This window comes from Alosa pseudoharengus, unplaced genomic scaffold, assembly GCF_046254945.1.
Source record: "Alosa pseudoharengus isolate Yale_2024_CS ecotype anadromous, Long Island Sound unplaced genomic scaffold, YU_APseudo_1.1 YU_APseudo_1.1_scf_4, whole genome shotgun sequence".
NCBI lineage: Eukaryota > Metazoa > Chordata > Actinopteri > Clupeiformes > Clupeidae > Alosa > Alosa pseudoharengus.
The window spans coordinates 37,101,927-37,115,400 of NW_027468774.1; the positions used below are offsets into that span (position 1 = coordinate 37,101,927).

At 45.0% G+C, this 13,474-nt stretch overlaps 1 protein-coding gene across 1 annotated transcript in view; it reads right to left on the minus strand.

Moving 5' to 3' along the window:
* The window catches only part of cacng3b (calcium channel, voltage-dependent, gamma subunit 3b), a 34,720-nt gene extending 31,859 nt beyond the window's left edge, over positions 1-2,861 (minus strand). Inside the window, exon 1 of the mRNA XM_076267090.1 lies at positions 2,651-2,861. Coding sequence (XP_076123205.1) covers positions 2,651-2,861 — 211 coding nt within the window. The remainder of the gene's footprint in view (positions 1-2,650) is intronic.
* Between the last annotated feature and the right edge of the window lie 10,613 nt (positions 2,862-13,474).

A 13,474-nucleotide genomic window follows, 5' to 3' on the forward strand; every position in this document is an offset into this window, starting at 1 on the left:
GACAGCTGACTGGGGCACGGGGGCAAAAGTCACCTGACATCTCCCCAGACCCGGGGAAGGACAGTCCGCCATCAGTCCAGCTCACCTCCCAAGCCAACCCAATTCAACCCACACTGCCCAGGCCTCTCTCTCTCTCTCTCTCTCTGGCCAAAGCTGTCAGGCCCTTTAGTCGTGATGGTGAGCACATGTTGCGGTTAGCGAAACAGGCCTTTTCTCAAGTGTGTTGGGGTTGGCTATAGTTGCGCCTTCAGCTATAGGATAGTCAGCACATATGTTTTATGAAAGAGACAGTGCTTCATGCCAGCTTCAGTATGTTATGTAGAAATTGCCACAGATAGCTTGTCTTCATGTGTTCTCTCCCTCCCCCTCCATCTCTCTGTGTTTTGAACCACACAAACTATCTCACTAACTCGTTTCATTAGGTTCTGCTTTGCGCATCCACAAATTCCATCGCATCCCCCTGATGCTCAGCACATCACGTTCATGCTCAGTGAGGAACGTGTGAATGATACTAATTCCGTGGTGCTCTTGAGGGAAAGTCACAGTCATTACGATTGCCCACACTGAGCTGGAGCTGGAGAGACATTAGAGTGGACGACGCACGCGTGTGAACGGGCATTATCTTACAGTAGCCTCTTTTCACGAGGTACTGAGGGACGGCGTCCATCGGTGAGCCACATGATCTAACATCCCTGAGCTGAGCGAAAGGGATGAGGCTGGTCTAGTCACTGCTGATTCGATGGGCCTTGGATAAATTGAGGCAGAGATCCTCATTTATCCAATTAAACGAATTGGCGAAAAAAGCTTGTTAGCACTGAAGGCTAACTCAAGTCCCCTACGGCGTTTTTTTTTTTGCGTTGTATTTGCAAGTGTGACTTGAGGAGCTCTGACGTGACATGCCGTGCAGCGTTTTGGGGAGTGTGCCATATCTGCCATACAGCACCGCTGCGTCTGTTGTGCTATCTGTGACACAGCATCTGCAGAGGCTCGCCTCAAAATGCCCCTCTCTGCCACTTTCACATTTGAACTGATTTGCTGACGAGAAATGAGAAAAAGAGAATGACTTTGCAGAGAGATGTTGTGTTGGCCTGTAACACACATGTGCATACAACATACATACATCACATTAATGTTCGATGAGGATTCAATTAAAAATGATATCCCTTCCCTTCTGCAATATATCACATCTCTGATACTGGATGAATATCCCATAAGGGGAAAATATGGAGAGCCTTGTCAAAATGATGACACACTGCAACTTCATACATATAAATTAATCTATCAGTGGGGATTTGTGTGATATAGTTGGGTGACCATCCACTGAACTGCAGTTGTCCCAATTAGGCCAATGCGGATCTTTACATCAATCTAAATTTATGGGGGCCTATCATCCTTTCCAGGGGAGAAGATTGAACTGAGATTATAGGAACAATAACTCACACCCTAGACTCATAATTCATTCCTCTGTCATGGTCAATTCTCCGATAGAGCAGCAGAGGAGAGGGCAAAGCACCAGCCATACATTTCTTTGAATGTCTACAGATCATTAGAAAGTACATATGGGAGCAATCTATTTGCTAAGGTATATAGTGTAAGCTGACACCCTCTGCAGTCTTGTCGTGACCTGACACAGACGCTGTTATGGCAGATATGTTCAAGCTTGACCTGTCTCACCTCAGGCATTAAACTAGCCATTCAAACCTCCAATCAATTGGTGCCTTTTACTGAACCCTCCATTTTATAACAGCATGCCACACCTGAAAGGAAGACCCTTCTCTCTCTCTGTCAGCAGGGCCTGCTTAGGAAAGCCACATTGCGGACAGGCTGAGAATTAGGATTTTTGAGCCAGCGTACCGCTAAGAGTGTGCCCCTGTGTGAGGTCTGTGAGAGGTGTCGGTGGTAGACAGAGCTCTACTGCTGGGTACTGGGTAACTGCCATATGCCTATCGGAAAGCATGCCAGGTAAACATCTTGTGAAAATTGCTGGATGCTGACTGTTGTCATATAAGGCAGAGGCTCGAGTGCGCTAAGTGGATTAAGATGGAGCAGCAATGTGAATTGATAGTCTTTGTGAATGGCCAACCACTCTTTTTTTGTTGTTGCTTTTGTCTCATGTATTAAGTTCACTTGTTTTGCTGTTGCTAGTTTAAAAAGCTGTGTTCATTGGTGAATACTGATGAAGTGAACATAGAGGGTTCTATCTGAGCGAGCTCAGCATCAGTAAGAGCATCAGGCTGTGTGTGTGTGTGTGTGTGTGTGTGTGCTCACATTAACTGACTGGGTGAACATGTTTACAGGGAACCTTTTAAAAGCACGAAAGCTGTGTTTTGTTTCACAGAGAAGCCTATCCCCCCTTATAACGCTCAGCAGGGAAAATAACGTGTGACGCTAGCAGCTAAAACCATTAATCTTAAGGCACTGAGTGCACAGGCACATCAGCAGTCGGTGAGCAGAACACCAGCATGCATTTGTACTTCAGGAAAACACCTTAAGAAAGTATGTGGCTGCCAACACGTGTGTTCAGGTGCTGACAGTCGTCTGGGCAGGAAATGATTGAGCATCAGCGGGGACGGCAACTAACCAACTGCCATGCAATTTTATGTCTGACTTCAGTGTCCAACAATTACCAAGACCACCCCCACCGGCCTACCTTCAAGACAGCAGGTTCTCCACAGCCCCGAGTGGGTCATCACTTCTTCATTCTTCTTGCTGGTGTCGTTGTCGTTGGCTGATTTGACCCTGCACACCCCTCTTGAATACAGCCAGTAGTCCGTTCCCACCGCGATTGTCATCAGACTGAACGCGGCGAAAGCCCCCACAGTGGTGATTAGCATTTGAATTCCTCGGTCACACATCATCATTTTGCTTCATTTCAGAAAGGGAAAACGATACGAAGGTACGAAGAGTAATTCAGTGGGGAGAGACGTCCTGGTTTGCTGACGCTTGACACCAAACGACTTCAAAAACACATACCATAATTTCGGAGATGTGAAGGCTTTCTCGCCTGTCGCTGTTGCAGCCTCTCAACTTCTGATATCAGCAGTAAGGGAACTCTAAACGACCGTGTATCAGTTTGCGCCCAAAGCAAGTGTCTTCGTATGTTAGACTGGAAGGAAGACGTTTAGAAAAACGCAAAATGCAGATTTACAAAACACATTTCCCACTGTCCACCATACGGTTTGTACCAGAATCACGTTAATTTTGAGAGGGAACCATTGAGGCGGCAAAGAGAAGCATGGATATCATAAACAAATCGACTTTTCTGCGAAAATAATGGCAAGCTACGCCATTATTTTTAATTTATAAACAAAATAATTCGGTAGACATTATTTTCCAAGGTTTCTATACATATAGAGACAAGTATGAAAAGAGCGTCAATACGAAAACGTTCCTTCTGTTAATCCAGTAAATGCTTATCTTCCGCTGTTAGTCCATCCGTTGTTCTTCAATTATTTTTTTGTGTATTGAAAATCCGATTTTGTGACCAGCGTGTTCACTTGCAGACATTGCCGTCCAATTTTCCCCTTAAGACCCAACGCGTTTGAAAATATGGTATTACTGGAAGCAGCATTTTTAAAGGCACCTTTTAAGGAGTGCTCGTTTAAACTCACATAATCCGAACACTTGTAATTTCTCTGCTGGAGACGACAGCGTTAGTGTCAGTGCCGATGCTGGCTCCAGCAAATGTGTCTTAGGAATGACAGCTCCCACGTTCCTCCCGAATCAGCAGCTCTAAAACAACGCCCACAGAGGCACCGGAGGGAGAGTTGAGCGTTGAAAATGTAGCGCGCTGGCTTCTGTCCGTGGTGCTGAATGGACGGAGCTGCTCGTAATCTCCGAATTTCTCCCTGGCGCTCGCTGCACAGCGCCCCTGGCTCAACCAATGTGCTACTTAGGCCTTCATATGCAAAGATATTGGCAAGTGATGCATGAAGAATGGACCCCGGAGAACAGAAACGTACTTAAAGAGCCACGAACATTTTAATGATTTCTTCATCCGCGAAGACTCCCACATATAAATTGTTCGGTGGAGTTTTAAAAAAAATATATTTCAGTTGGTGTAGACTAGAGCAATAGCCTACTTGTAGCCTACTGATGAACACAAATAGCAGAGAGTGGTTGTTAATAGCATCCTTTAACAGGGTCTATTTTATATATTAATTCCAGCTCTTCACGGATCAAAAAACAACATGATGGTATTGGGTGTAGCCTAGCCAAATATTCTGGCGCATCGCAAGAAGCTTTACGAGCACCATTTCAAGTGACTGATAAAAAGTAGCCTATGAGCTCATTTAAAACTTGAATCGACACCACATCATGATCTGCAATAAGCAGATACTGTAAGACATACAGGCCAACCTTCATTTAGGCCACTCCTTCGCCACTGGAACCAAGGTTCATTTTCTTGACGCTGATATTCAACGTTCTGCCAAAGTAATGCGTTTAGCAGCGTTGTCCTTTTGCCTTGGCATGCTCATTATTTGCTTGCAGTGTTGAACATTCTTTGTACATTCACACTTCACGGATCTTATCGGGGTAAATTTAACAATACTGAAAATCAAATATGTATTTTAATGTAGCCTACTCTGTTAGCAATTTCTGTTAAATCAAAATCGATGTCTAATAACCTAATGCAGAAAGACTTTCTAGTTTTTACATTTACAGATGAGCTTTAAACATGGTAGAAATGTGTTTTGTCATTTATGTGTCAAATCATTTATAAATATATCTTTTTGGTATTGTGACTTACCTAAAGTAAATATAATGGACAATTCATGATACAATTGTTTATTATTACAGCGGAACTGAAACAGTGACAGTCATCGATTGAAATGGCTGTGGTAATTCAAAGTTAAAATAACTTGATCACGTAATATGATCCTACAGGAGCTTGTTGGAAACATCTCACGACTGAAGTAAAAAGTCGACACAGGCCTGCTGTTAATGTCTTCCCAGGTAAATGTGTTCACAGTAGTGTAATGACTGCTTGACTTAGTTTTATAGCTAGTCACTGGCCAATAGTTATCAGTAGGATACTGTGGACTTCACAGGGAAGTTTTAACAGGGTAACCAACTGAAGACAAGGCTTGTCCTTATACATGTTTCGCTTGCGGACGAAGTGTTTTGACCATCTGATAGGCCATGAGTTTTATAGTGAATATTGTGGAAAGGCAGGTGTACATTTTATTCAAATACAGTTCTTCCCAAGCACTCCTTGACCTGCGGTTGACCCTCTCAAGGTTTTAACATGTATTCCTCAATTGCGAAATATATGAAGGGATTAATTATGCATGTGTGACCCCCACTGCATCATGCCACCATTGTCCTGAGCTTGGGGGAACGTCTTTTTCAGAGTTTGTGTCCCATTTACCTCTGTGTGTGTGTATGTGTGTGTGTGTGTGTGTGTGTGTGAGTTAGGCCCTGCAGTGCAACTGTGAACTGTGTTAACTATTCCATGAATAATGCCATCTTAATCACATCATAGTTTTAAAACGAAACTGTAATATCTTATAAATTACATTTTTTATGTGACCAGGACTTAAACCTGTTCGGTTCTAAAGCCATTAAAACCTAAGCGATTGGGGGGTGGGGGGGGGGGGGGTTGTTTCACTGTAATGAACTCAAAACAAAGACTGCAATACACTATTGTTGAAAACAACTGAAATAATGAGTGGGACAAGGCGAGCAATAACGGTAATGAAACAACATCTGTTTGGGCTAGGATCTGAACTATAAGCCTGCTGAGAACTTTGGGATATAAACTATGCAAATCATCTGGATAGACATGGCATACTAAGTATTAGGTCGATGAATCATCCGCGGAGCTAATCTGTAGGGAGAAGAGACATGCTTGACTGACAGTTGAAACTGCATGTAGCAGTGCGAATGCTGACCGTCGCTTGGTGACGGCCATTCCTGGGCGTTCTTCTACTTTATAGAACGCAGAACACAACACAGAACGTGGCCACTGGGGTGCTTCTGGTGGCCTGTCAGAACCGCCCATTGTGCCAACTCTGCACTCCGAGTGGGCGTGTGAAAGAAAGACAGCACTGCCAGACTCGGAAACGAAGGCCAGCAATATAGCTTTGATCTCTCTGACTAATCAAGCCTCCCCACGTGATTGAGTGGGAAGTGGTTCTACATATGGTATAAAAATGATAATTCTCTGTGTTTCCCCCCTATAGCCTTTATATGAGCTGACATCGTTGTTGTTTTTTTTCCCCCTAACAGTCACAGTCGCTCTGTGAGGGATTGATTTTTTCGCTGTAGATGGTGTCAGAATGGAGGAACAATAGACTTGCCGTGAAGGAGACTTTTCCCTTGGAGGTCAGAGAAGCCACAGGGCCAATAGAGTTTTAATAGAGCTCAGAGCTCTCAGCTGGCATGATACATTACATATGGAACTTCACTCTCTCTCTCTCTCTCTCTTTCTTCTATAAGCTTATCAATAGCCTACATGTATGGAAGGTGCACTTTAGAAATATGACAGAATATTCAGGTACCAATAAAACCCCAAGAAACCACTTAGTTGGGGCTTTGCCTGGAATATCTTAAAATCCTAAATGCACCCTTTGTATTTTGCATACTAACAAGGCCCTATATCTTACATGAGGCTTTGTAGTAGAACAGCTCTATGTTCACAAGTAACCTTTCCTTTACGATCGGCACATTGATCTTACTTGTCCATAGTCTACAAAAAAATTGTCAAAGGTTGTGAAATCTTGAAACATCTGTGAAACATTACACCAGGTCACTTATACTAGCTTCCAGTGCATGGTACCTGTGTGACTGCATCAGATTTTAGAGGTGTATATTCAAGGAGGGTAAGTATAAACCAACATATAAATCAAACCCATTGAACACACTAAATAGGAAGACAGTTTAAGAAGGAGGACAGTTGGAGTCTGGAGGATAACAAGTTGACTATCACTATCCTCATACATCTCAGTCAGCCTAAAGGCCTTTACACATTAAAAACTGAAACTGTACGCAATACATTTGTGTTCTCTCGCAATGCATTTTGCGTTCCCTTGCAATGTCAAAAGCAAGATTCTAAAAATAAATTCCCACCTCTAAAAAGATAATTCCCACCATGGTCCTTCAGGGGCTTCGTAGAAAATATGACCAAAAAAATATTATAATGTGAATGGATGAAGCCTTGTTGTCCATGCCATCTGCATTCACGGCTCTGGATGAATGTCTTGCAACTTGATTGGCAAATGATCCTCCTATGACATTTTCTCTTGCTTTGATTGTTGGAGCCAATCAGAATCCTTTTCTTCATTAATCTGCACAGTCCTTTCTGCAGAAGTCGTTCACCCTCTCCTTTTAAAGGGGCATTTCATTTACATTCATTAACATTCTCCTCTCAGTCCATTCTTATGGGATCATGAAACAGAAACCGCTAAATGCATTTTAATTTGTTATGCCATAACTAAATGCCTTTGAATCTCCATGTTGCTAGTGTCAGCATGCATATTAAATCTGGGCAAAATCAGAAGGTACAGTCAGACGATGTGACGAGGGGTCCCAGTGCGACCAAGTGTCCACCGTTTAAAATACAACTCTCCGGACGGCCCAAGGACGCCCAGGTGTTCTGCTCGATCGGGGCAGGTGGCTAAAGCACCTGGTTGTACCGTCTCCCTTGTTACCGATTCACCTCACATCCAAGTCTGCATCCGAATGTGTGCCACTGTGTTTTACCGTGAAATAAATAAGAGGAACAGCGAAGGGAAAGCCGTGTGTCCACTTATTACCTTATCTCATGCGTTAAAACAGGATAATAACCCAGTTTTGGGGCACCTGATCCTGGCCACCAATCTGTTGTCCACCTATATTCTTACACACACACACACACACACACACACACACACACATACACACACACACACGCACATACACACACACAAACAGGCATACACACAAACAGTCAAACAGACAGAATGTGAATGAGAGGGAAAGGAATTAAAAATAAATAAATGCATGAGCAGATAGCCAGGGAGGGCAGGGGAGGAGGCAGCAGCAGCACCCTCTCATCATAAAGTCTGTGTTGGAGAGGCAGCCCTTGCTGACTGTCTTATCTTATTGAAAGGCTCATTAGCATAGAAATGACTTGGGGCAGAGGCGGGGAGGCAGAGCACAGGTAAGAACTCCTTAGCTCTCCTCGCATTAGAGGGGGAGAGAGAGAAAGAGGGAGAGAGAGAGAGTAGGGGGGCATAAAGCAGTTGAGAAACTCTGTAAGTCTCTTCACATTAGCTTGGAGGGAGACATGGGGAGAAGGGGATGGCAGAGAAGAGCAGAGGAGAGAGATGACAGGAACAACAACTAAAAAAAATAAAGAATGAGAGAGAAGTGGGGGGGGGGGGCGGGGGGAGAAAAAAAAGGACATGGTTGATGGGGCTGGGCTAAAGAAGAGAATGCTTCTTATCTTTTGGAAAACACAGCATTTTTTTTGTCTTGTCATCCAAGCAACATCATTGATTTGGATTGACTTAACAATTGGGCACACATCAGACAATAGAGAACACAACACAATAACAGACATCACTGGCTCACTGTAACACACCAAAAAGAGCCAAGCAGGGCAGCACAGCTCAGTACAGTACAGTACAGTACAGGATTCAGTACAGGACAGCAAAGCACAGCTCAACACAAGGGTATGATACAGTATAGAGCTGCACAACACCTCAGGACAATATAACACAAGAAGCACAAAGCAGGGACAGCAGAGAACAATCAGACAACGACGCACCACAACAACGCAACATAAAACATCAGTGCAATATACTGTGCAACACGGCATAGCACCGTATACAGCACACAAACAGGAAAGCCAAAACCATACAACAAAACTCAACACAGAGAGCACAATAAAACATAACACTGTGCAGCATATCACATCTCTGTCAACAACACCCACCACCCATCCACACACTCACACACCCGCCCCCCCCCAAAAAAAAAAAATGCAGTGCAACACAGAAAAGAGAGTGTAACAAATCAGAGTAGCTAAGGCTAGGTGTGCCTCCTCAGCACCCCACCTCTCACCCCTACCCCCACTACAGGTCTCAGGATCCCTCATCCCCTTGAGACCGGACTCTCTGGCCTTCAGCGACAAGCAGCCATGGTCAGCAGAGAGCCTTAGTAAGCAAGAGAGAGAGAGAGAGGCATCAGATAAGAAGTCTCCCCTAGCTGGACACTTGCATCAGCAGAACACAGGAACCCCCTGCTTTGAAGATTCCCACAGAGAGAGTTCCGTAACGCTTTCCAATTAGGGCCCAAAATGGACTCGCTAATGAACATAAACAAAACCTGCTTAGGAGCGCATTGCTTTTAGCCTATAAGCTATATTAGCTATACTGTAATAATTAATAAGGAGCGAGACGCAAAATGGCTTTGTATTTATCTTTGTAATTATTTTCCTTAGGGGAGAACTTTTTCCCTGGGAGAAGGTGTCTGCGTTAGACTGAGACACTGCAGATGACAAGTAAAGGTAGACCTACTGACAGAGCACTGATTCCAGAGCAAAGAAGGAGACAGTTTAATGGCAATGTTATACCGGTATACTCACGATTACAGAAAACATGAAGATAAGATGTAAATGAATGCAATGACAATTTTTCTGTCATTACAATTTATTGTAATAACCTATCATTTTTGTGGGCCATTTTCCAAATAAACGTTCCTAGATTGCCTGATGGTTGATTACATGCAGTCATGTCATTTCAGCGATTTTAGGGGTCGAAGAAGGGCACCCTCGCCTTGGAAAAATCCATCTATACTTCAACCCGACGAAGACGTAAACAAAACAAAACAAATTGCATTCAAGTGGGACCATTTGCATTTGAATATACGTGATGAGAAAAAAAATAAGCAGCCGGTCAGGCGCTCTCACTCATCATGGCAAACAGTCCCAGGATCCTCTGCGCTGCGGTCGGTGAGGCGCTCTCTCCCGTTCCGAAACCCCTCGCTGGTGGGCTCAGCACGGCTGTACTACAGCAGACGTCACGCTCTGAGAGGGCCATCACTTAGATGATGAGCACTGACCCCCGCAGGGGGGGCGAGCACACATGCTCACGCATGTGCCGGGACTCCCGCACCAATATCTATTCTTGTCACCGTGGCGATGGATGGTGAAGTGGATCGTACACCTCAGGCAAACGGGGGGGGGGGGGGGTGTTATGAGCTGACTGTAACATCATAAGAGAGAAGGTGCGCTCCCCAGACACCCTTCAACACACACACACACACACACACCCTTCTCCACCCACATCTCACTCCACCCCACCCCACCACCTCCGAACCATCCCACGTCATCTCACTCCACGTCCCTCTCCTGCCTGGTATCAATTTAGTCCGTTTGCATCTGCACAAACTATATAATCAGTGCAATCATTGCCGAAGATTAAGCAATGCTTTTGCGGAATGACTTTATAATTACTCCGAGCAGCAGCTAATGTAATTGAACTGGAATAGGTTGGTGTTGGTGGTGCCTGCAGAGGTGAATGGTTGTGGGTGGGTGGGTGGGTGATGAGTGGGGAATAGTGGTTGGGGGAGTGCTTGATGATGAGGTCCACTGGAGTCCAGTGAGGAGTGACAGAGCAGCCTGAATAAACTGCTCCATGTGAGGAACCCTGTGTGAGCTTAGAGAATGTGGGCATAAGGTGTGTGTGTGTGTGTGTGTGTGTGTGTGTGTGTGTGTGGTGGGGGGGAGGGGGTGACAGTGGGGTGATTAATGTGTCGGGTTCACTCCACCCCAGCGGGGCAAGTGCCCCCTTTCCAGGCACAGACCTCTGCCCGTCAGCTCCCCGAGATGGAGATGGATGGGCACGCCTAGGGCAGGGCATTTCAGGAGTCCAGGCCATTCACCAGGACATCATTACACACTCCCCAGGGGAGCACAGCACACTACTGACCTCTCTACCCCCTTAATTACAGACCCACACAGAATATACACACACACACACACACACACGCACACACACAATGCAAACACATAAAGTAAGTCACCTGAGGCTCTATAATTGGTCATGAGCCCTAACCACACACACACACAATATATTTATGTTATAACACTCTCCAGAGCACCACATTCAAGTTCAGGTTTAATTACACAAAAATGCATACACATACAGTATCTATGAGGTGTGGCTAATGATACTAATAGCTTTGTCATTTTATAGCTACACCTCATACATACATACATATGCACATATATTCTTTTTTAAAATGTATTTATTTTAAGTATATTTTTTGGGCTTTTTGCCTTTATTCCGACAGAACAGTGAAGATAGACAGGAAGTGAGTGGGAGAGAGAGAGATGGGGTGGGATCGGGACATGACCGCAGGTCGGATTCGAACCTGGGTCCCCGTGGGCACTTGGACCCGTACATGGTGCGCTGTAGCCTATTCATACATAAAAATTACAGCTCCCCACATAGACACAGAAAGAGTAGAGAGAAGTGCTTTTACTTGGTGGTCAAATATACATCTCTTTGACTTTGTGAGTTTTAGAGCCACACTTTTACATGCATACATACATGCAAACATACATACTTATATACACACACACACACACACACACATACATACACACATACATAGACACATACATACACATACTTATACACACATATACATACATACATACATACTGTACATAGATACATACATGCATATACATACATACACAAATACGTATAGCTCCCCTCACAGACACAGACTGAGAGAGAGATGTTTTACTTGGTGGCCAAATATACATCTCCTTGTCCTTGTGAGTCACTGAGCATGATGCCCCTGGCAGTGCCTTATCAAACGCAGGCGTGCACCCGCAACAGAAGAGGAAGACAATCCAAACGCAGAGCAGAGAAAGTGAACCCCCGAAGGAGAGCTGTGCCGCGCCATCACCGCGCCTGCCTCCCCACGCTCCCCTGAGACCACAACCCTGGGAGAGCAAAGGGCCCGTGGGGGAAAGAAAGCTCAGCTCTGTTGCACACAGATAGAGGTTACCAAAGAGAGCCAAAGAGATAGCGGAGGGTTGGGATGGGGAGGAAGGGGGGGGCATTTTGTTGCTCACAGATGAAGGAGAAAGACAGAAAAGAGGAAGAAATAGAGAGAGAGGCATAAGAGAGTGAGAGGGTGTGGTAGAGAGAGAGAGAGAGAGAGAGGCTGATATGTAAGAGTAGGAGGCTGATATGAAAGGGCAGTCTGAAGCAAGATGCCAACAAATGAGGAGGGTGATAGTGACTGACAGGCAGACAGAAGCAACGCCGGCGCTAAGCTAGCTGACTGACTGACTCCCGAACAGCTTTGGCTGACTCCAGGACAGCTCCAGCATAAGGCTAGCTGACTTACCCTAGCTGACTTTGGAACAGCTGGCGCAAGGCTAGTTAACTCCAGAGCAGCTCTAACGCTACGCTAGCCGACTTTGAATAGACAATGGCCCAGATGGGGCATCTCTGCGTATAAGGGGGTGGGGGGATAGTAGGATACTTATGTAATGGAGCGGACATTAACAGATCTATGGCAGTGCCCCCCAACCCCTGCTTCTGAATGTGGGGTGCATAATAAGGCAAAATGGGCAGTGAAATCGAGATCGGCACATTTATGCCACCCTGGAGAGAGACTCAGTGGCAGTCTTTTTGCCCATGCACAAACAGATTGTATCTGGGATTTTTACAGCAGTACTCCAGCATAACCAGCATTTGTCAAATAAGAAAAAAAAGAAACTTTTATGAACAGTGAGTGCACTTTAAAGCTGTGGCTTTTTCGCTGAAGGCTCCCGAATGCTCCCCACCCGCCACAAACAGCTGCCATTTATCAATTTGTCTTGAGAGATGTGCAGGGGGGTGGGGGTGGTGGGGGGCTAGCAGGGCCAGAGAGGTCAACACAAATGTACACTCACCGCGCTTCTCCATGTCGAGTGGGTCCGTCGGGTGAGGTCGGAGTGAGAGATGACAGCACAGCTCTGGACCGTAACGTGAGAAAGCAAACAATCCATCAGTCACATGTTTGACATTTTCCATATTGATTAACAGAACAAGGCTTCATATGAACACTAGTTGTGGAGGAGAGGAAAGACTCACTGCCCATCGTCCCAGCTCAACACTGCAAATCTCCTTGGGAGAGGAGAGGAAGGGAGCCTGATTATACAGGAGAACTCCACATAGGCAGAGGTGTCTTCAAATTTGGTGAGCACTTACAAACCATATAAAAAAATGGTTGTATTATACCTGGCCTACTTTGCATGTTGAGGGGCATTATATCATTTTAGTATGGAATCATTCACTGTATATGTAGGCCCTTAAACAATGAACAAATTCATCATGCTTTCAGCCTCCTAGCTTTTAGGCTTTCTGGCCGAGGTTGTTGTAGTTTCGAGTCTAGTGAAGGACTAGTGTATGCTTGTCCATACAGTACTTACACAACCTTACAATACTTACATTAGTGTACTGTAGAGTGGAATAGAGTTGAG